Source organism: Eutrema salsugineum, unplaced genomic scaffold (genome assembly GCF_000478725.1).
Source record: "Eutrema salsugineum unplaced genomic scaffold, Eutsalg1_0 scaffold_8, whole genome shotgun sequence".
Classification (NCBI taxonomy): Eukaryota; Viridiplantae; Streptophyta; class Magnoliopsida; order Brassicales; family Brassicaceae; genus Eutrema; species Eutrema salsugineum.
The window spans coordinates 4,429,165-4,452,727 of NW_006256414.1; the positions used below are offsets into that span (position 1 = coordinate 4,429,165).

At 36.7% G+C, this 23,563-nt stretch overlaps 3 protein-coding genes and 5 non-coding genes across 10 annotated transcripts; 3 read left to right on the plus strand and 5 right to left on the minus strand.

Annotated features, from left to right (window-relative positions):
- Positions 1–12,754: 12,754 nt before the first annotated feature.
- LOC18009764 (probable alpha,alpha-trehalose-phosphate synthase [UDP-forming] 10) lies at positions 12,755–17,461 on the plus strand. 2 transcript variants are annotated; one of them, XM_024159883.1, is made up of 5 exons: positions 12,755–12,921; positions 13,910–15,950; positions 16,029–16,302; positions 16,407–16,747; positions 17,302–17,461. In XM_024159883.1, exons 2-4 carry the CDS (start codon positions 13,963–13,965, stop codon positions 16,728–16,730), a joined length of 2,586 nt encoding a protein of 861 aa, XP_024015651.1. In that variant the 5' UTR covers positions 12,755–12,921; positions 13,910–13,962; the 3' UTR covers positions 16,731–16,747; positions 17,302–17,461. The 2 variants fall into 2 exon arrangements, with proteins under 2 accessions (XP_024015651.1, XP_006392184.1); XM_006392122.2 differs by lacking the exon at positions 17,302–17,461 and having other exon boundaries at positions 16,407–16,907.
- LOC112082450 lies at positions 17,195–17,282 on the minus strand. Its single transcript, XR_002897129.1, has one exon. It is a non-coding gene; the product is annotated as a small nucleolar RNA snoR114 (small nucleolar RNA).
- Positions 17,462–18,148: 687 nt separating the features above from the next.
- On the minus strand, positions 18,149–18,236 carry LOC112082461. Its single transcript, XR_002897140.1, has one exon. It is a non-coding gene; the product is annotated as a small nucleolar RNA snoR114 (small nucleolar RNA).
- A 7-nt stretch (positions 18,237–18,243) lies between these two features.
- On the minus strand, positions 18,244–18,314 carry TRNAG-GCC. Its single transcript has one exon. It is a non-coding gene; the product is annotated as a tRNA-Gly (tRNA).
- A 117-nt stretch (positions 18,315–18,431) lies between these two features.
- On the plus strand, positions 18,432–20,433 carry LOC18009843 (DNA-directed RNA polymerase III subunit RPC7-like). Its single transcript, XM_006392123.2, has 8 exons — positions 18,432–18,664; positions 18,788–18,911; positions 19,323–19,451; positions 19,543–19,593; positions 19,670–19,716; positions 19,811–19,903; positions 20,002–20,056; positions 20,163–20,433. Exons 1-8 carry the CDS (start codon positions 18,563–18,565, stop codon positions 20,177–20,179), a joined length of 618 nt encoding a protein of 205 aa, XP_006392185.1. The 5' UTR covers positions 18,432–18,562; the 3' UTR covers positions 20,180–20,433.
- Positions 20,434–20,601: 168 nt separating this feature from the next.
- LOC112082472 lies at positions 20,602–20,688 on the minus strand. The gene has a single exon (XR_002897151.1). It is a non-coding gene; the product is annotated as a small nucleolar RNA snoR114 (small nucleolar RNA).
- A 2-nt stretch (positions 20,689–20,690) lies between these two features.
- Positions 20,691–20,761, minus strand: TRNAG-GCC. The gene has a single exon. It is a non-coding gene; the product is annotated as a tRNA-Gly (tRNA).
- A 326-nt stretch (positions 20,762–21,087) lies between these two features.
- On the plus strand, positions 21,088–23,501 carry LOC18009677 (exosome complex component RRP43). 2 transcript variants are annotated; one of them, XM_006392124.2, is made up of 9 exons: positions 21,088–21,161; positions 21,468–21,644; positions 21,721–21,770; positions 21,860–21,929; positions 22,031–22,136; positions 22,241–22,307; positions 22,432–22,507; positions 22,820–23,127; positions 23,226–23,501. In XM_006392124.2, the coding sequence occupies exons 2-9, from the start codon at positions 21,485–21,487 to the stop codon at positions 23,295–23,297; spliced, it is 909 nt and encodes a 302-aa protein (XP_006392186.1). In that variant the 5' UTR covers positions 21,088–21,161; positions 21,468–21,484; the 3' UTR covers positions 23,298–23,501. The 2 variants fall into 2 exon arrangements, with proteins under 2 accessions (XP_006392186.1, XP_024015656.1); XM_024159888.1 differs by having other exon boundaries at positions 21,471–21,644.
- The last annotated feature ends 62 nt before the right edge of the window (positions 23,502–23,563 follow it).

The following is a 23,563-nucleotide window of genomic DNA, read 5'->3' on the forward strand; positions in this document are numbered from 1 at the left end:
CTTTTATTTTCTTCATAGATGAATAAATTTTTTTTTGTCATTTAATTAAGCGTGTGGTGACAAACTAATTACGTAATAAGATTCGTAATAAGATAAGTACTACTGTAGTACTGTTAAGTGTTAACATATTCGCAGAATTATCGTTATGTCTAGAATTGAAAGTTTAAAACTATAATGAAGGTAAGAAAAATATTTTTTTTTTTAAAAACTAATTGTCAACTCGCTAGGTCAATGTTTTTTTTCTTCTATATCTCAACGTCTAATAAAAAAAATACAAAGAGGAAGAAATTAAAAAAAAAGAACAAAAAAAGAGGTTTTGTGGTTGATTTCGTCGGTGAGGAGATGAGGATGAGGCCAATTAAGGAAGAGTGTAGGTCCCACTTATGATCCAACACACCATGAAACGCGGCGAAGTGGATTAATCAGTGGGACCCAACATCGTCACAACGACCACAAGCCACCAACGATGATACTCCGTGGCGACCACATGCCATTTAATCCCGCCTAAATATATTTTAGAGAAATTTTATATTTTCTATTTTCAAAATATATATTTTTTTAAACTCACTTTTTTATTGTATCTAGATAATTTTTTTTTTTTTATTAGATCTTAAAACAACAGCTGAAATTAATCTTAGGTAAATATATGATATTTTTACTTATTTTTTTGCAGTGTTTACAAAAATATTAATTTGGATAAACAGCAAAAATTGACTATAATTTGATCTCTAGTCAAATCCTTGTGAGCTGGCTTGAACTAATGAACCATAATGATTAGATGAGAGTTCTTTCTTTAACTAGGGAAATAGATGAAAGAGTCATGCCATAGAATTTTGGAGAAAACCAAAATCTCAAAATTAAATGCAGATAACTTTATGTTTTTGTTGAAAGTAATTTTTTTTTAATCGCATGCGAATTGGGTTATTTTTTAGTTTTGGCTGAAGTTTACAAAATTTTAAGAATAAAATTTTACAAAAAATAGTAGTAATCACGAATTTAAGTCACATCAAAAATTGAGAAAAATAGAATAATAAATATCAATAATATGAGCTAATCCACTAATTTCTAATTGATTTTGATTTTAAAAAGTAGAAAATTTCACAATAAATTATTCTATCTGTTTCAATATGATAGATGTTTTAAGAAAAAAAATATTTCAAAATATTAGATGTTCTCATAGAAATATGTAGTTTTAGATTTATTGAATAATATGTGATCAATTATATTATTTTTATTTTTTATTATTGGTTGAATTGTATTTAATTACAAGTTATAACATTAAATTTCTCAATTGTTATGCTTTTTTAAAAAACATCTAATTGAAACTGAGGGAGTATATTGTTAGTGAAGTTTTGTTAAATTTTTGATATCGATTTCAGAGAATGCTTTTTGGAGAATAAAATGAATAACGATTAAATGATTTTTTTTAGTATAATAATGATAAATTCATTATTAAGGTATGTCAGAATATTTGGTTTTGAACCTATTCCACCCCCATTCTTCATAATAGCAGGAATTAGGAAACAAAGAAGTTGAGAAATAAGCAGAATCAAATGTTATGACTACATTCCAATATTTATTCTAATGTTCTCCATCTATTAGAAAAGGTCGGAAAGTTAAATTTAATACTCACACATGTCTATCATAAATATTTTTGGGTGGAAATTTTGGTGCTTATACACTCGTCGCTCGTCGCCAAAACTATACTATCCACTGATAAAGAGATAATTAATTGCCAAATATGAAAAGAGTGATAATTAATCTAATTGTCATGCTGGATTTAATTTTGTAGTCGGACGAGGAAAACCGAAGGCGATAGATTCGTCATAAATTATAAAGGGGCTCGAGTACAGATAATTACGAATATACCATTGCATTTACTTCGTTCGTTAGTAGACAGATGACTGATCAACAACAACTAGCGATCCCTAATTTCTAAGCTTAATCCACTAAGCTACCTAAAATCGTGTTTTATAATTTTACCTTTTATTTTCTATAAATATTTGTGTTTTATAAACTAAACATTAAAATTAATGCATTACAACAAATTGTTATTGTACACCATTAACTATAACATTAAATTTGAGTTTCTCTAAACCTCACAAATCTAAAATCATAAGTGTTTTACATTTTTACTTATCCAACTCGCTAAGTCGCTAATTACTCTCGATATTACATGTTCTATTAACAAGTTATAAGTGAAATCAATAGTTCACTTGTAGTAGTCTATAAAGTACAAGTAGATAACACATATAATGATACCACAAAAAGTTGAGAGCTCGTTTACTTTTTTTAATAAATCTTTTTTTTCTTTTTTTAAAAGTTGGTTTTCTCGACGAGTCATTTGCAATGAACGCAAACTTCATTTTTTCATAAAATTTATTGGAGTTTTTTTCTCCTTCTTCGTAAATTTCTCTCCCAAACACCAGTTCGCCCTAGTTCTAAATCTAGCCGCCGCTGCTGCCTCCCCGACGGCCGGCGCTCCTTGCCGGCGTCATGGGAGGGCCCTCTTCTCTCATTTCGTTTTCTTTCCTTTCTCTTATTCTCTTCTTCTCTTGGACTTCGAGTTTTTGAAGCTTTGTTGTGGGTGGATCTCTCTGGCGTGGGTTGGGCCAGTACGAAGTGGTGCGGCGAGGATGGTGTTGATGTCTTGGAGTTCGCCGATCTGCTCAGAGGTGATGTGTATGACTCTTGAGGACAGGGTTGTGAAACCTCTTTTCAGATCTGGTGGTGTTATGCGGTTGGCGTCTGCGTCTGGGCTTGCGGTAGCAGTGCGGTCTTCTAGCGGTGTGTGTCTCCCCGGCGACTGTCTCTTCTCTCAAGTTTCGTCTCCCCTTGTCTCTGGCAGGTGGGATCTCTGGTCGGCGAGTCTCCCGTGGTGCAGCACGGTGGTGTAGGGGTTTCAGTTTGCCTTGCTTTCCAAGTGGTGGCCAGCCTTCTTTGTCGTTCCGGAAACCACTTCCTCTCAGGCGTCCTGTTGGTGCTCTTCTTTTCCAGTGACAAGGTTTCCAGATCTCTCGATGGTCAGGTTCTTTTTCTTTGTGTGGCAGGCAAGTGGGATCTGGTGTGGTTCTCGGGTTAGATCTGGTTCGTGGTCTTCTTGTTTTTTTGCGTGGCGGCAGCTCTTTGACGGTGGTTCTAGGCGTGTGGTGCGGCGTGTTGTCCTCTTTGCTTTGGTACTGGAGGTAATTCGTTGTCGCTTGTGCCATCGGGTGGCTCTTTGCGTTGCTGGTTCGTGTTCGTTTCTTTCCTGGAATGTACAGTGCTGACCCGTGAGTAGATTTGGTTTGGTGGAGATGGCTCCGGAGAGTATTGGAGGTTTGAAGAGCGGTGCATTGGGTTAAATAGAGGCGGTATTTCTGCACTGGCGGCTATCGTGCTACCGTGGGAGACGATTCATGTGGTTGCTCAGCGATCATAAGGAATGGTAGTCGGAGGCGGCTTCTTCAATTGCTCGCAGATGCTCCCGTGCCGCCGGTCTCATGATAGTCCACTATGTCGGGAATGCAGATTTTGTGCTCCATCGGAGAAGCTGTAGGTTTCGTCTTTGAGGTTTTGGGGACTGCGCGGGATGAAGCTCGTGGCAACTAGAAAGAGGATTCCAATCCCTTGGGATTGAGGCTCAGGATGGTCTGCGCTTAGCGTGTGATTGCTGTTTTTTTTCTCTTCCTTTCCATTTTCTTGCTTATTGTGGTTTGTTGTCATGCTTTCAGTTTGTCGTTTGGTAGTTGTTTATTTTTGATTCTTCTGAGTTCTTTGTTGTATCTCTGTAACGCTGTTAAAATTTTAAAATTGGTATAAAATTTAACATTTTACCAAAAAATAAAAAAAGTGCATGTAACAAATCTTAGGTATCTTCATTTTGATTGGTAATAATAATGCATATCAAAGGTTAGTTTTTTTTTAAATATATATATATATATATATATATATATATATATATATATATAAATGAATGCATTGTAGATGCCTACACATCTACTTAGACGACCTCCAATAGAAAGAAGGAATGGAGCAGATGTTACATATGTTGGAGACCTAATAGATACAGAAACAAAGTCATGGGATATGAAACTAATGAAGCTTTGGTGGAAAAATCAGAAGTAATTTATATCAGAAAGTTGCGATTACGTGCACTTCCTATACAAGAATTGTTAGGCTAACATTATACAGATTATAGACTAAATACAGTTAAGTTTGGTTATTGGTGGCAACATATCCATCGGAAGAAAATTAAGAAGTTCAACCTCTTCTAGGATCATTGGAGTTCAATAAGGAGATATAAAATTTGAAAACACCACCAATACTAAGGCATTTTCTATGGAGAATCTCATGGATGCTTTGGCTGTTGGTACAAATTTGTTGCGTAGAGGAATTGTTTCTGATCCACTATGTAGGTGATGCTGTATTGAAAGAATCAGCGGCACATTTATTCTTTAAATGCTCTTATGTTCAACCACTAATCCACTATCGAGAGCCGCAAATTAACCTAGCTTGTTACAATGAGAATTATTAATTACAAAAAATGAGCTATCTGTGATCTCATTGGTGGATTCTTTGATAAAAGAAATCGTTGTGAAAGTTGTCTTTCGTTGATGATATGAATACTTTGAATAAGGTACCAACAAAGTGATAAAGTCCATTACAATTTAACTAGAATTATAATTGTCTTGAATTTTATTTGCATGTGGTTTAAATAAATTAGAAAATTTAACAGCCGTATACAATACATCGATCTTTGACGTTAATTAACTAGTAATGCCGTTTATAGAGAAACACTATCACTTTTACACCTCTCTCTCTTTTTGTTCTGTCCTGACGTCATTCTTTTTTTTTTTTTTTTTTCTTTTTTTTGAATAAAATGTTAAATTATATTAAAAAAAAACAAACGTTTTTACAACTTTGAATCTTGTCTTAACAGTAAAAATTTTAGTTTGAATCTTGTCTTGTTGAGAACCAGGTTCTCAATCCTTCCTCGTACTTCATTACGCCATTGCTTCGGATCGAACAGAGCTGATTCCAGATATTTCTATCCATCATCTTCACCAGTTTATGTGTTGTTGAAGATGTAACACCATGCCTTCGGTTGTTCCTTTCCCTCCAAATGGTATGGACTGCAATTTGGAATGAGTATCTCACCAGGTACGCAGTCGTCTGGTCGCATGGTGGGTTGGCAAGTAATTCAGATACATTTCCCCAATCGTTAACAAATTGCTGCCTAAGTAAGCCTTTCACCAACTTTTCCCAGATTTTTCTAGAAAACGGACATGAGAAAAATAAGTGATCTCTGGTTTCCAAAGGATCGCTGCAGAGCACACAACCAATATTTGCACCCACGTTCCAAGTACTCATCCTTTCACCAGTAGCCAATCTATTTTGAAATGCAAGCCAAGACATAAACGAGTACTTTGGAGTAGATTGAGAAAACCAGACTCCTCTGTACCAATTTACTTCTTGTCTTGCAGTTCTGATTTGTCGCCATGTATCTCGTGTGTTAAACTGTGCTTTGTAATTGCCGTCTTTTACTTTCCACAACCTTACATCCTCTTCATTTATTCTGGTTCTCCTCTTCTCATGAATTTCCTTCTCAACATCATTTAGGAGAGTTTGACGATGACGCCTTCTTCTCATTGTATTCAGAACCTCTCCTACAGTGGCGTGCTTCTGTATTCCCAGATCAAGAAACCCTCTTTCTCCCACAAGCTCATACAGACAACCCTTATCACTCCATGTATCGAACCAGAACGAGGTGTTATCCCCACTTCACACCTCGACTTTGTGAAACTGTTTAGCCAAACCTCTGTATTTCAATAACTTCTTCCACATCCAAGAACCCAGAGTAGTAGTGTCCTTCACCGCCCAAAAAGAACCATGGCGAATGAGCTGTCTCTGGATCCAGTTCACCCACAATGAATTTTTTTCAGAAAGTATTCGCCAGATTAATTTTAAGCAACAAACCTTATTGGCTTCCTCCACTGATCTCAGACCCAATCCTCCCTCTTCCTTGGGGATACAAATATCTTTCCATGCAAGTTTTGCTTTCCTGGGGTTTAGAGAAGGACCAGACCACAGGAAAGCAGAGCAGAGTTTGTCTATTTCCTTTATACACGCCTTTGGGAGCCTGAATGCAGATATCCAAAAGTTTGTTATACTGAAAATAACAGATCGGAGGAGTTGTAACCTTCCAGCAAATGAGAGGGCTCGAGCTGTCCAAGTGGTGATTCTTTGCCGAATATTTTCGATAAGGGGAAGGTAATCTGCTGTCCTCATCCTTTTAGTCATCAAGGGTAAGCCCAAATATCGAACCGGTAACTCTCCATGATCAAATGGGAACCGGTTTAGAATCTCATCCCTTTCAGCATCCGAAATACCCGCCATGTAGAGAGTTGACTTCTCTAGACTGATGCAGAGACCTGCCTTTGTTGCGAACTCGTCAAAGACTTTCAACACTCCTTCTATTGACCGTTTATCTCCTCCTATGAAAACCATTAAGTCGTCGGCAAAGCACAGGTGTGTGAGTTCCATGTTCTTACAGTTTGGATGAAATGCAAACTGTCGATCTCTTGCAGCTCTATCCAATTGGCGAGATAACACATTCATGCAAATGACGAAAAGATATGGTGAAAGAGAACATCCTTGGCGAAGCCCTCTATCACTGCCAAAATAACCAGCCAGCTCTCCATTGACTTGAACCGAGAATGAAGCTGTTGTAATGCATAAACGAATCCAATGGATGAATTGTTCCGGAAAGTCCATAGCCCGCAGCGTATTTGTCAAAAAATCCCATTGCACAGAGTCAAATGCCTTAGATATGTCAATTTTCATTGTACATCTAGGAGAGATAGTATCAGAGTGATAATCCTTCACAATCTCAGTCGCTAGGAGGACATTCTCCATAAGGAGACGGTCTTTCACAAATGCCGATTGATTAGATGATATGAACTTAGGCAAGATGCTTTTGAGGCGGTTGGCTAGGATCTTAGAAATTACCTTATAAAGAACATTGCAGCAAGATATTGGCCTATAATCCTTCATGCCAAGAGCTTCCTTCTTCTTTGGTATAAGAGCTAAAATAGTAGAATTCACTCCTTTAGGTAAGAATCCAAACTTGAAAAAAGCTTGGATTGCAATGATCACATCCTTTCCGACAATGGACCAAGATTCTTTAAAGAACTCAGTTGTAAATCCATCAGGACCTGGAGCTTTGTTACCAGGCATAGAGAAAATCACCTTCTGAATCTCCTCAGAAGTAACCTCTCGTGTGAGTGATGCTATATCCTCTGTTCCACATCGAAATTCCAACAGCGTTCTCAAATCATCAATTGGCCATGCCTTAAAAGCCTCAGGTTTCGCATTCAAAAAATCTTTAAAATGTCGAACCGCCTCTTCCTTAATGTGCTCATGATCCGTAGTCATTCTACCATCACCACATTGAATCTCCCGTATACTATTCCTCATCTCCCGTAATTTTGCTGCATTAAGGAAACTTTTATTGTTCTTATCACCTATCTTGAGCCAGTGCAGCTTAGCCTTTTGACAGAGGTATTTTTCTTCGATATCGGCTAATCTCGACCATGTGTCCAACGCTTTTGCTTCCTCCTCAACTGCAGTATCAGTCGGATCCCTCATTGTGATTTCTTGCAATTCACATAACCGACTGAAGGCCAATCGAGTTCTTTTGGAAATATCTGCTAGCAAATCCTTTCCTAAGCCTCTAAGTCTCGGTTTAAGCTGCTTCAGTTTCTTTGTGAGGCGAAATATTGCAGAGGTGGAGTGGAAAAGGGGCTGAGTCGATTCCCACAAATTCTGAACCTCTGCTTTGAAGTCTGGGTGCGAAGTTATAGCATTTGTGAACTTAAACGGTCGCTTTATCCTTCCCGCCGGCTCCTTAATGTAGAATCTGCACCTAAGATGATCGGAACAATCCCCAGGTTCGAACACACTATAAGATCTCGCAAAGGAAAGGATCCACTCCTGATTTACCAGCACGCGATCAAGCTTCTTACAGATTACCCCATCTTTCCTTTTATTACACCAAGTGAATAACGGACCTTGATGGACCAAGTCAGATAGTTCACAATGATTCACCAATTCTTGAAAATCTCGCATACCAGGCGGAATAGCAGGAGAAGAACTATACAAGGAGTGTTCCTCTCCCCTCAGGATTTCGTTAAAATCACCACTTATAAGCCATGCTTTATTGCGGAACAACGGAGAGTCATGGTGTGATCTGATGTCATCCCATAGCTTTTTCCTGTCCTCGACAAAATTGGATGCATACACAAATGTAATAAAGAATTCTTCTGCCCTACCTTCAGTTAGAATAGATACTGTAATCAGTTGTGCTGACTTGAAAACCGGTGTGACCCTCACATTTTCTCGCCAAATAACCCACAGTCTCCCCAATCGGTGATCCTCATAATTTGATAATAATGACCAACCCTTGAACAGTTTCGTAAAAATACCATCTGCTTTCCCTTCCTTCACTTTTGTTTCTATCAGACAACCAAAGTCAAACTTGTTTTTTGCAATCCACTGCTGCACCACTTCATGCTTGCTTTTTTTATTGAGGCCCCGAATGTTCCAGAAGAACCCTGACATCAACAATTTTTTGAGGAGTTGCGGGTTTCCCGAACGCTAAGATTGGTATCCTTAGCGTTGGTCGTATTTGAGTGAGATAGAAATTTTTGAGAATCCTTGGAGTTGCGTGGTAATGATTGCCTTAAACCACCACCAGCTTCCTTTAGGTTACTCTGGTTTCCACTTCGCTGCTCTGTTCTGGGTGGCATCATCGCTCTGTTCTGCTCTACCTTGTTTACCACCATCATGTTATTCTGGGATATCTGTGTGATGTTGTTTTCCCCTACATCTAGCGCATCTATAGGCACTTGTCCATCCTCTGCAGTTATCAGATCATCTCCTATATCCTCCCCATTCTCTCCTTTGTTCCTTAGAGATTCATACCGTGAGTTTGCAAGTATCGAGACTTCACCAAATTTCAGTTCCTGTTGTTTCTTTGGGCTTCTACTGGGTTTCGTTGGAGTGGACCAACCTTCTTCTCCGGCAACATTTTTTGGACTATCAGCATTTGTCCGAGTTGCAGGCTTTGCATTTGTGGTATCTGTGTCCCGTCCCTTATCTGCAGGGACCACATGCACTACATTCTGTTTGGATATCTCAGCACCTTTCTCCTTTGTTGTCGATATACCCGCACCATCATTTATTTTACTGGTAAAACAGTCTTTGCTTTGATGACCCCATTTAGAGAAACCACCACACCTTGGAGGAAGCCATGGAAAGATGTATTCCACCACAGTATCCGGTTTGTCAACCGACTGAAAACAGAATTGAGTTGGCAGGGTTTTTGTTAAGTTAACTTCCACAAAAACTTTTGCCTCTTCCAAATTCCGACAAGCCTCCGTATCTGGATGCAATTTCTTTGGCTTACCTAAGGGGCTGGTAAGCGCACATAAACCTTTCCATGAGAATAGATGGGGTGGAACTTTCTTCACCACAACCCACAAAGGGATTGATGTCAGCTCAGCTTGCTCCTTTTCTGCCATGGGACTCCACTTTGTAACTACCATGAGAACGTCACAGAGATTCCACATTCCTCTTTGTAAAACACGATTTCGAACTGTTTGATTCTTGATCCGAAACCTCACAGTTGTTGTGTCTACTACGTAGACATCAATTTTGATCGACCTATCACCCAACGTCCATATTCTGTTTACGAGAGCATGAATTTTTCCAACAAACGGTGCTGTAGATAGAAACTTCCCCACCACGAAATCTGACCAGAGGGACGCATCTTTTAGTGTACTATCCGGTAGTTTAGCCGTGGGCATACCATTGATCTCCTCGACTTTTAGGTCATAGTGTATCATCTCCGACTTGTTCTCTACTACTGAAACCCACGTCGACGATTCACCACTTCATCAGCAACACTCTTTGTTGCACTAGTACCATCTGTTGGGGTGATTTCCCCTTCCTCAACACTTAAAACACGTCCTGGGGCCTGATTCGCATCCTCAGCCACTGTCAGTCTATTCACTTCCTGCATCATACCCGCCACAACTCCACTTTCCTCGCTTACCAACACCGCCTCATCATTCTCCAACCCTTCATCTGACTTCGCCACAACCTCTAGCTTTCCATCCAGACTCAGAACCTCCTTCTCCGACGTCATAGACACCTGCGGCGGCCGCCGGTGCCCTACCGTATGAGAGAAAATTCCAAACCCTAATCGCTTTTTTGATCGCCCTAATTCGCCACAAAAATATATATGAATTTTTCCTGATGTCATTCTCTCTGTCTAGTACTACATATTTTTCATAATAAAAAACAAATTATCTGAAATATTATATGAATTATATAACAGTACAAAAATCAGAATGATTTAAGTAACACATGCATATTTTAGTGGAAATAATGTTATAGATGTACTGTATGTGGCTATATATAAATCAATAACAGAGCCGGATTATAGATTAGGCTCTTCGTGACCAAGTGAGTCGTTTATTGTGAGAATTGCTTCTTCTAATCTTTTTGTTGCAACTAGGTTTTAAAAATACAACTATATCGAAACATTTTATATCAGTTTTTTTAATCAAAAATACATCAAACAAACATCAGTTTTCTTTTTCTTTAAATTAGCAATCCACTTTCATTCACATTTTAACATTCATCTTATTGACTAATTAATTGTCTTACTATATGAAAAACGAGTTGTATTTTAATTCAGAGAAATTACTTAAAAAAATAATAATTATAAATAATCATATAAGATCAAATACTGGTTAAAAAAATAAAATTAAGAAACTAGAAAATGACATTTCCCTAGACGACAAAAAACGAAAATGGCATGTCCAATTGTTTTTTCATTGCTTTGTTTTATTACTACATGCATAAAGATGATGATCATTGGATTGGTTTTAACAATAAAAATTCCTCCCATGTGGTGCAATACAATTAAATTTAAATGGATAAGGTTCAGTTAAAATAAATAAATTTAAAACTGTTCTGTTTTTTTGGATTTAACTTTAATTTTTAATCTTTCAAATTCTTTCGACCAAAAAAAAAACCCTTCAAACTCCAAAAAATAAAATAATTGCTGGGATGATTGTTATTTTGGCTATCAGTTTGGTCTTAAGACTCTTAACTCATGATTTTAGAGCTAACAAAATTTTTGGTTTTAAATAATTTTTTTTAACATTAGACAAACCAAATTTTAGGGACCTTTTTCATAATTTTTTTTGTTTTCTTGTTCATCTGATTTTAAAAAAAAAACTTTTACATTTTGTTGAATTACGTTTTTAGAGTTAGTTCTCTAAAATTATTAGTAACAATCCAGATCAATATTTTTGTTTGAATTATTAGGAGGTTTTAGGTCCAAGTCCGTGTTGCCTCCAGACCCAAAATCATAACTTATAATATTAGTTTCGTCGTTCGACAAAAAAAAAATATTAGTTTCGTCTTAAATGTCACTCAATCTTGTGATTTTTTTAAAAAATTTACCAGTTGAGCTAATGATACTTAGTTACCTAGATCAATATTAACCAAATAGTAAAAAAAAACCTTTTTTTTTAACCAAATAGTAATAAATTATTAATTTTCACTTGTAGAAGAATAGCCATATAGGTTTAAGCTAGTGATCAATTTTTACAAATGTAACCACTCTTATTTGTTCAGTTGAAATAATGTTTATGTTTTAAAATCAACTAGATTATATTTTGTGCATCCGCACGAAAACTATTTATAATTTATCAAATTTTGTAATATAATTTTTTTTGTTTAGATATAATTTTTAATAACTAATATATATATATATATATTTTTTTCTTCTGTTTATATCTAATTAGTTTTTATTAATTTATTTTCTAGTATATATATAATTTGATTAGAAAAATATTTTTCTAACATATTCGTTCATATTAATCCAAAAATACAACGATTATAAAAACGTTATTATAACATGTCCATTTATATTAGTCCAAATAGAATTGCGATTATTAAAACATAATTATAATCCGTTCATTCATATTATTTATATATTTTGAAATTTGAATATTAAAAATTTTAGATTTATTTAATAAAAATAGAAAATAATATATTATTTTTCTTTTTGTCATTAAAAATATTATTTAAAATTGAATATTTAAATTAAATCTAAATTAATATTAGATTTATTATTTTTGTAAAAATATAATAATAATTTATTTTATGATTTTTGGTAAATAATAAAATTTATATTTAAGGAAATCTATTACAAATTTAGATTTTAATTTTAATTTTTTATCTATTTAAAATTTAAATTAAAAATATATTATTTTATTAATATTATATATTAAATTGATTTGTTTGGTAACATAATAAATAATAGTTATCCAAAAATAGAATAGTAAAAAATTAAATAAAATCTGTTTGGACACAAAATATGTTTGTGTTTTAAATTTTTAATAGATTAGAAATTTTGGTGAAAATATATAAAAAAATTATTCAGATGCTAAGAAAATCGGATTAGATTTCTAGTATGTACAGTATACGGTATATCTACGGAGTTTTGCGAATTTTCTATTGCTATCTTATCTATCCAAGATTAGAAAATGTCGACAAAGAAAACTAAATATTTTTTTTGTTAAAAAGAAAAAGAAAATAAAGAATAGGAGTCTATCGAACTTATCCACCTTTTAAGATTGAATCAACTCATTTCGTATAATAATATTAATGAGTATAGTCTCTGAGAATATACCACCCTCCGATTCCAATTACCTCTCTCTCTCTCTCTCTCTCTCTCTCTCTCTCTCTCTCTCTCTCTCTCTCTCGTCTCTTCCTTTAGATCGATAGTTTAGAAACGACGGTGACGGAGAACTGCGACGGAGCTAAGTTTCAGACGGTGACCGCCGGTGATTTTTGCTTTCGGTAAGCAGCTTTTGACTTTGTTCCTAACCGTTCACTCTTGGTCTTTTTTTTTTTTTTAATTTTACTTTCCCTCTTCTGATCTTTCTTATTAGCTTTTGAATCGCTTGATCCTTTCTTTGTCGGATGGGTTTCTTTCTGATCAAATGGGTTCTGAGGAAACGTGCCCTAGGGATTTAGGATTTTGGATCGGGTTTCTCAAACTGCTTTAAAACTGTGAAATTTGTTTATTTTTCATTTGGGGATTTCAGTGAAAAGATATACTATGATCTGGAAATGAAATAGATTTCACTTCAGGTTCTACACTTGCACTTCCTTTTAGTGATGAAATTGTTGTGCGATATTGAAGCTTGAATTTCTTTGACCATTTGCAATAACATGAAGGATTTGTAAAATTATCATGTGTTTTTTTTTTCCTCATTGATAAGACGAGAAAATACAAAATCTGTGGCTCTGCTCTCATTTTGAATTCAAATAAATTTTACTCCTTGATGATCAGGTCACTTGCTGCAGAATCTTTGTAATCTCCAAAACAGATGGGTTTTTGTAGTTTTTAATGTTAGAAGAAAATGATTAGCATTCATAGCTGATGTTTAAACCCCATTAACCCTGTGAAGACTTTCGATTTTTTTTCTCGTCCATATGGTTATTGTCTTGATTATGACTTTGGTTATGTTTTCGCAGTTCTCATGACTTTTTTTTTAGACATCATTTTCATGAATTAGTAAAACACTGTGTGCAGTTTTCTTGTGAGACTTTTTCAACACTTATTTGTCAGTTTCTTCACATGTGCAAAATTTGTATTCTCTGGCCTTGTGCTCGTGAAACTATACCATTTCCGAGATGAATTGCTCTCAACATATCTCGTTATGTCCCTGACTTGTTTTGTCTCTAGTGTATTTGGCTGATATAGTTTGATTGGTGTGCAGATTCAACCTACTTGGTTTGTTGAGAATGCTAATGAGATGAACTTCTCTTTTTGTAATTCTAGGTATAAAGCATAGTTCCTTGGGATTTCTATTCAGCTTGGGAGTATCTACAGTAATGGGGTCAAAATCATTTGGAAATCTCTTAGACTTGGCCTCTGGGGATCTTTTGGACATTCCTCAGACTCCGAGAGCTCTTCCAAGAGTGATGACTGTTCCTGGAATCATCTCTGACGTAGATGGGTATGGCGTTAGTGATGGTGATTCAGATGGCATCTCATTACCTGGCCGCGAGCGAAAAATCATAGTGGCCAACTTTCTTCCTTTAAATGGTAAAAAGGATTCAGAAACTGGAACGTGGAAATTCAGCCTGGACAATGATTCTCCCCTGTTACATGTGAAGGATGGGTTTTCTCCAGAGACAGAAGTCATTTATGTTGGATCACTCAAGACAGATGTCGATGCAAGTGAGCAAGACGAGATTTCCCAAACACTTTTTGAGGAATTCAATTGCGTACCGACTTTCCTCCCACAAGATGTGCATAAAAAATTCTACCTAGGCTTTTGTAAACAGCAACTATGGCCACTTTTCCACTACATGCTACCCATGTGCCCTGATCATGGTGAACGGTTTGATCGTGGTCTTTGGCAGGCATATGTTTCTGCCAACAAAATATTTGCAGATAAGGTAATGGGTGTGATCAATCTCGAGGAAGATTATATCTGGATTCATGACTATCATTTAATGGTTCTCCCAACATTTTTGAGAAGGCGTTTCCACAGGGTTAAGCTCGGTTTCTTCCTCCACAGTCCATTCCCTTCTTCAGAGATTTATCGAACCTTACCTGTTCGAGAGGAGCTACTAAGGGGGCTCCTAAACTGCGACTTAATTGGTTTCCACACCTTTGATTATGCACGGCATTTTCTGTCATGCTGCTGTAGAATGCTTGGATTGGAGTATGAATCTAAGAGAGGGCATATTGCTCTTGACTACTTGGGCCGTACAGTTTTCCTGAAGATTCTTCCTATAGGTATTCACATGGGAAGACTTGAATCCGTTCTGAATCTTCCTGCTACAGCTGAAAAACTAAAAGAGATTCAAGAAAAGTATCGGGGTAAGAAAGTTATTCTCGGTGTTGACGACATGGATATATTCAAAGGTCTAAGTCTAAAAATTTTGGCCTTTGAACACCTCCTACAGCAATATCCTACCATGCTAGGGAAAATAGTTCTCATTCAGATTGTGAATCCAGCCAGGGGATCAGGTAAAGACGTTCAAGAAGCAAAGAAAGAGACGTATTATACTGTTGAAAGAATCAACGAGCGTTATGGTTCGCCTGGTTATGAGCCAGTGGTTCTGATCGATCGTCCTGTTCCCCGGTTTGAGAAGTCTGCCTATTATGCCATGGCGGAATGCTGCATAGTCAATGCAGTGAGGGATGGGATGAATTTAGTTCCATACAAGTACACTGTTTGTCGTCAAGGAACTCCTAACATGGATAAATCTCTGGGAGTGAGTGATGATTTTCCTCGCACAAGCACGCTTGTTCTGTCTGAGTTCATTGGTTGCTCTCCTTCTTTAAGTGGCGCGATTAGAGTTAATCCTTGGGACGTTGATGCGGTAGCCGATTCAATGTATTCTGCTATCACCATGTCTGATTTCGAGAAGCAGCTACGTCATAAGAAACACTATCACTACATTAGTACACATGATGTGGCATATTGGTCGCGCAGCTTTTCGCAGGATTTGGAAAGAGCCTCTCGAGATCATTACAGTAAACGGTGCTGGGGTGTGGGTTGGGGTTTAAGTTTTAGGCTTGTTGCTCTCTCCCCTAATTTCAGAAGGCTATCTATTGAACAAGCTGTCACTGCGTACAGAAGATCGAGCAAGAGAGCTATATTTCTTGATTATGACGGTACTTTAGTTCCCGAGACCTCCATCGTAAAGGATCCAAGTGCTGAAGTTATGTCTGCGTTGAAGGCACTGTGTAGTGATCCTAATAACACTATATTTATTGTAAGCGGGAGGGGAAAGGTTTCTTTGAGCGAGTGGCTTGCACCGTGTGAGAATCTTGGAATAGCGGCTGAACACGGTTACTTCACAAGGTACATTTACTAGTTGATCGCAAATTCTGATAGTTTTTGTGAAAAAGAAACTTAGAAAAGACAATCTTTGCAATGCAGGTGGAATAAGTCTTCTGAATGGGAAACAAGCGGCTTATCTGATGACCTTGAATGGAAGAAGATCGTGGAACCTATTATGAGACTATATACAGAAACTACCGATGGATCCAATATAGAAGCCAAAGAAAGTGCTTTGGTGTGGCATCACCAAGATGCAGACCCAGACTTTGGTTCTTGTCAAGCCAAGGAACTACTGGACCATCTAGAAACCGTTCTCGTGAACGAACCAGTTGTTGTCAACAGAGGCCACCAAATCGTTGAAGTGAAGCCTCAGGTAAATACGCTTTCTTCACCACTGTTTCATAGTACTGAATCGAAGGAACCCTTAGATTGTCTGGTTTATTCATAGTCGTAAACTGAGATCTTTTGGACTAACAGGGAGTAAGCAAAGGTCTTGTCACCGGGAAAGTTCTTAGCAGAATGGTTGAAGAAGGGAAAGCACCGGATTTTGTGGTATGCATTGGGGACGACAGATCAGACGAGGAGATGTTTGAGAGCATAACAACAACACTCTCGGCTCAATCATCGTCAATGTCTACAGAGATATTCGCGTGCACGGTGGGAAGAAAACCGAGCAAAGCCAAGTACTTCCTCGATGAAGTAAGCGACGTGGTGAAGTTGCTTCAAGGACTTGCAAACACTTCGAGCCCAAAGCCTAGGTACACTTCTCACCTCAGAGTCTCCTTCGAAAGCGTGGTGTGAGTAAAAGAAGAAACCAGGCTTTACCTGAGTTTATTTAGGAATCTGAATCATGAAATTTGTACATAGAAAAACAGGAAAGACAAAAACTTTGATGTTGCAAATTTGAGCCTATGAAAATTAAGGCTTTAGTCAGGTTTTGTACATGTACATAATAAGAATTTACTACTTATCAAGCAAGAGAGGCCTCTTTCCACTATTTTGTATATTGTCTCGTGTATGATTTAGCGGAGTAGGCGTGGGACTGATCATCTTTGAGGAACTTTGCCTTGGAGCTTAAATCTTCTATACGATTCTATGATATAAACTCGATCGAAACAATCAATTTCTAATATATATGAACGTAACCGATGTGGGATAATATTATTTAATATTAAACTGCTGGAAAGAAAAAATAGAGCTCAGATGCAAGGCCAACCAATGTGGGATAATATTATTTAATATTAAACTGCTGGAAAGAAAAAATAGAGCTCAGATGCAAGGCCATATCAGATCCTGGAAATCAGAAGAATGCGAAGGACCCAACCAACGCTAATGCCCAATTCCTCACTGCTCTATCAGCTGCCCAACCAAGGCTTTACCTGAGTTTATTTAGGAATCTGAATCATGAAATTTGTACATAGAAAAACAGGAAAGACAAAAACTTTGATGTTGCAAATTTGAGCCTATGAAAATTAAGGCTTTAGTCAGGTTTTGTACATGTACATAATAAGAATTTACTACTTATCAAGCAAGAGAGGCCTCTTTCCACTATTTTGTATATTGTCTCGTGTATGATTTAGCGGAGTAGGCGTGGGACTGATCATCTTTGAGGAACTTTGCCTTGGAGCTTAAATCTTCTATACGATTCTATGATATAAACTCGATTGAAACAATCAATTTCTAATATATATGAACGTAACCGATGTGGGATAATATTATTTAATATTAAACTGCTGGAAAGAAAAAATAGAGCTCAGATGCAAGGCCAACCAATGTGGGATAATATTATTTAATATTAAACTGCTGGAAAGAAAAAATAGAACTCAGATGCAAGGCCATATCAGATCCTGGAAATCAGAAGAATGCGAAGAATTAAGGCTTTAGTCAGGTTTTGTACATGTACATAATAAGAATTTACTACTTATCAAGCAAGAGAGGCCTCTTTCCACTATTTTGTATATTGTCTCGTGTATGATTTAGCGGAGTAGGCGTGGGACTGATCATCTTTGAAGAACTTTGCCTTGGAGCTTAAATCTTCTATACGATTCTATGATATAAACTCGATCGAAACAATCAATTTCTAATATATATGAACGTAACCGATGTGGGATAATATTATTTAATATTAAACTGCTGGAAAGAAAAAATAGAGCTCAGATGCAAGGCCAACCAATGTGGGATAATATTATTTAATATTAAACTGCTGGAAAGAAAAAATAGAGCTCAGATGCAAGGCCATATCAGATCCTGGAAATCAGAAGAATGCGAAGGACCCAACCAACGCTAATGCCCAATTCCTCACTGCTCTATCAGCTGCACCAGCCGGAAATCGAACCCGGGTCTGTACCGTGGCAGGGTACTATTCTACCACTAGACCACTGGTGCTTTTTGTTTATTTGCCTTTTAAGTTTATTATATATTCTTTTGACTTGTGAAAGAGGACAATAAACTTATATATTCTTTTGACTTGTGAAAGAGGACAATAAATATATTTTTCTCTCGCGTTGCACAGCTACAATTTCTCACCAATTTCAAGCCGGAATAATTAACCGGAACCTGTTTCGACGGTGAATCCGAGGTAAAATAACCCATCGATTAATCGATTTTCTCTCTAGCTTAGGCAGTGTTCGAAGATGGCTTATAGAGGAGGAGGCCGAGGAAGAGGACGAGGAAGAGGAGGGTTTGGAGGCAGTGGTGCTGAGTATGCCAAGGCAGAGCCTTTTGTGATTTTCCCTGTAAGTACAAATTTTAGATTTTTTTTTTTTTCCCGTGAAAAATTGATTTTGGCTGTGTTGAGCTTATGTTATGATGATTCCTCTTCAATAGCAGATTCTGTGTTTTTTTTTTTGTGTGTGCAGGAAATTAAGTTACCTGATCCGAAATCTATCTCACACGACCCGCAATTACTTTCGAGCTTCTTTAGTTTTCAGAAGTTTTGGAGAAACTCTCCTTATCATTTAGGCGATGGTGTTTCAAAAAAAGGTATCTATCTGCATAAAGACCTCTTAGGCATTTTGCAATCTTAAAGCTATGATCTTTCTCAAGTTTTATGAATTTTCTTTTCTACAATCATCAGAGAATGAGAATCTAAAAACTCTCTTAGACACTTAGTAATCTTAAAGCTATGATCTTTCTCAAAGTTTTATGTCTTTTCTTTTCTATATCATCAGAGAATGCGAGTTTAAAAACTCTCTTAGACACTTTGTAATCTTTTGAACAAAAAAAAGACACTTTGTAATCTTAAAGCTATGATCTTTCCCAAGTTTTATGTCTTTTCTTTACTAGAATCATCAGAGAATGAGAATTTAGAAACTCTCTTAGAGACTTAGTAATCTTAAAGCTATGATCTTTCTCAAGTTTTATGTTTTTTTGTTTCTTTTCTGTAATCATCAGAGAAGGAGAGTTTAGACATTGAGAGGTATTCAGACTCTTTGAAGCCAAAGAAGAAGTCTAATAAGAGTGGATCTTTTTATGATTTCCTTGTTCTTAGACCTGATAACTTCCCTAAAGAACTTCTTGGAGGTTTGGAATTATCATCTCAACACATTTGTATTTTTTGTGAGGTTAGATTCTTCTAGTAGTCACTGAGATTCTTGAGTATATGCAATTTCAGATACTCGAAGAGAACGGCCTGTGAAGAGAGCAAAATGGACTCAAGACGCAGGTACATTGTTTTATTTAGTTTCTAGCCTTTCAACAACGATGTTACAAGAAACTCAAGCTTGTGTTTCATTTGACAGATTTGCAGAAACTGGATGTGTTTGAGAAGCTTGAAGCAAAATATAAGGTAACAAAAACAAAAAACATTGGTTTTTTCTCTTCACATATAACCAACAAAAGGAGCACACAATAAGTCAAATTTTGATTTATTGTTTGGTTAGGCTGAAGGCAAGGAAGACAATGAAGAAGGAGAAGATGATGATCAAGTTGCGGAATCAGAGGGAGAAGAGTCTGATAACGGAGATTATGATCAGGTTCTGCTTATTTTCCAACTAATGGCGATATGAAACCTGTGAATCTTCTTATCAAGTTACTTGAAAACTTTTTTTTTTTGTTTTTTAATGTTTTGTAGAATCAAGACTTTGATGATGATGATGACGATTATAACCAGGCGGATGATGGTGATTGTAAGCATCATCTCTACTCTCTGTCTCTTTACGATCGATTACTATACTTTGAAATGATTCTAACTAACTTTGTTTCTCTCTCTCTCTTTTTTTTTGTTGCTATTAGATGAAGAAGTGTATTAGGCTTCTTCTTCCCAAAAAGATCAAGTTTTGCAGACAAGAGAAGCTAGGCATGTCCCAAGCTTTATGTTTTAGAGATAAAAAAAGCTATAGTTTTAGAGACCAGTCAAAGGCGAAAACTCAATTATGTTTTTAGACAAATCATGTCTTTGTTGGTTATTGTGATAAAATATTGAAGATTTTCTTTTTTTGGTTAAAGTAATATTGGGGATTGTTTTATTGCTTCCAGTCACTTTTCTGATTTTAACAAAATGTTATGTGGTAAAGTTATTAGTTTTTTTTCTTCTTCTGCACAATACACGATTGAAGCCAGCAAGAATGATTATTACTTCAATCTCACAATCGGAACTCATAGTTAGACGAAAGGAGTGGAGTGGAAATATTCTAAAAACTTTTAAAGTAAAGGTCCTTTTTACACAAAAAGAGAGCTCAGAAACATGGCCATATCTCATCCGAAGAATCAGAGTAATGCGAAGGACCCAACCATCGCTAAAGGCAAATCCTCATAGCTCACTGCACCAGCCGGGAATCGAACCCGGGTCTGTACCGTGGCAGGGTACTATTCTACCACTAGACCACTGGTGCTTCTTGGGTAACTATCATTTAGTTTATATTTATATATATATAAAATTTGCAAGCATCCGTGATAAATGATGACTAACCGTCTAACATGTTTATTGATAACATCAGTGATAACTTCAGAATCTTGCTGAAATAAACATGTTTTCTCACATTTTTTTTGGTTTGTTTTTGTGTGGTTTGTCTTGCACAGCTTTTATAATTCGTTGAAAGGTTTGTTTTTTCAGTTTTTGCGCATTGAGGGTCAGTTTGCAATAACTAGTTATTCTGAGAGTCTCTTTGAAAATATTCCTTAATACTAAATTGTTAAAGACGACGGCTTTTTTCAAACCCTTCGCCGCCGTTTGTTCATCCTCCTCGCCGCTACGTTCTCTCACTCAAAATCGTACATCCTAATAATTCTGAAGTAAGCTTCTTTGATTTCCTCTTAGAGCAATAGCATTCCTTGTGGTTTCCTTTCTAAAGTTTTAAGTTTTATCTTTGTTGTTGCCTCTTCTGAGGTTTCTATCGATATTTGATAAACCCTAGAGGTTTAACCTAAGATTAGTCAGTTATTCATCAGAATTATTCGCAATGTTTAAAAAAAAAACCGAACTTTGCTGCAGAGAAGTATTTCAACAGCGATAATCTATTCTGTGTATCCTCCCATCGTAGCACATTTGAGCAAATATGAATTTGATGATTCGATTATTCTTGTCTTATTTCGTGACAGAAGCTGAAAGCAAAACAATGGGATTACCAGATTCATCTCAAGACTTGTCATCAGAGATGGAAGTTGATGCTTTTAGAAAGATCTTTCCTCTTCGTTTCTTCGAGCGTCATCTCTCTGAATCTCTCCGACCTGATGGTAGACCTCTTGGAAAAGCCAGAGACACCATTGTTAACCTTGGTATGTTGATTCTTTTCTTTCATCATAGCCAGTCAATGAAACAGTTTCACTTGATTGTCGTTCTCTTGTTGTATAGGACTTGTTTCTTCTGCCGATGGATCTGCTCTTGCCAAGATTGGCTACACAGTAAGTAACCCAACGATTTCGTTGTTTCACATTCTCAGAGCAGTGTTACTTTGTTCCCATGTTTACCTTACATTGTTTCTTTTTGACAGACTATGCTTGCTGCTATTAGAATGGAAGTTATGACCCCTTCTACAGATTCACCAGACGAAGGATGCATAGGTTGTTTGTTGCCTCTACCTTATCTTTGTCTCTTTATTTGTGGTTTTGTTCTTCTTCTTTAGTGTTTCATGTGTGACTGATCGATTCTATTTTGCTTTTAGCTGTTGAATTCCACATGCCTCCTATATGTTCTCCAACTGTTCGGCCTGGAAGACCAGCTGATGCTGCTCCGGTTATTTCAAAGCGTTTGTTGGATACTATTTCAAGGTGCTTCAGTTTGAATCTTTCTACCTTATGCTTCCTCATTCACTTACATCTTTGTGCCCTTATCATTGTGGTTTGAGAGAATGTTTATTTCCCTTTATTTGCAGTTGTAATATGATTGATCTTAAAGAACTGTGCCTAGTTAGTGGTAAAGCTGCTTGGATGGGGTATCTTGTGAGTACACGTCGCTTTTATATCGTGCTCCCCGGTTTATTGATTCTTATACTCTTACATAGTATCCTAGTGATTGTGTTTTCATCACCATATAAATATTGCTGCTCTCTGAAACTTCTTGTAGGACATTTATTGTCTGGATGCTGATGGTGCTCTTTTTGATGCTGCTCTGCTTTCTGCTGTTGCAGCCTTTTCGAATTGTAAGCTCTTCTTCGATCTCATCCTTTAGTTGATTGCATAGCTCTTCTAAAACGCCTTTGACTCAAGCCGTTTCCTAAGCTCCGACTGAAAGTTTGAAATTTTAAGGTTATCAATTTACTTTTCGAATCTGCAGTGAAGAGCAAGCAGCCATATAAAGCCCTTAGCTAGTAACCGATATGACATTATCTATCTGTAGAAAGCCCTTATCTTTTTACTGAGTCAATACCAAAGTTACTTTCTTCTCAGCACAATACTGGTTTATATTCAGGCCAATGTCTTCCTCTGATGCATAAGAGATGTTTATATTGCAGTGCAAATTCCAGTTGTTGCTCTGAACGACAATGGAAGAATAGTTGCCATCACTGGTGAAGAAAAGCAAGACAATGCATCAATCACTGAGAAGGAAGCAGTGAACAAGGAGAGGAGAAAACTCACGCTTAAGAACATCCCTTTCTCTTTAACTTGCATACTCCACAAGAACTACATTTTAGCAGACCCAACAGCTGAAGAAGAATCGATCATGGACACTCTCGTGACTGTTGTTTTAGACTCCTCAGATCAGATTGTTTCTTTCAATAAATCAGGAGGAAACGCTCTCGCTCATACATCAGCCATCAAGGTGAGAAGTTTCAGCATTCTCTTAAATTAATCCATGGCTTTGATTACACCAGTATTTTCTTATGTAGTTGCCTTGCTGGTTCTTTTTTATTTTCGCAGAGCTGTGTTGAGTTAGCAAAGAAGAGAGGAAATGAGCTTAAGCAGATATTGGGAGAGATGGATGTTGACTGATTAAATCATATGGAAATGTGAATCATTCCATTAACATTATGAAATTTTGTGAGTTACATAATTTAATTAGAGACCCACCAAGAACCGGTCTATTGCTAAACCGGTATGACCAGAGAAAGCTCTTCACCATTTTTGTTTCAATGTGTCACGGTTTTGGTGATCATATGACGAGGTTTTGATGGAAGTTGTAAGTGTGCGAGTATATTTGCCCTCCATTTCAGATTAATTTAGGTAAACCGATTGGTATAACAAATACTCAAATTAAA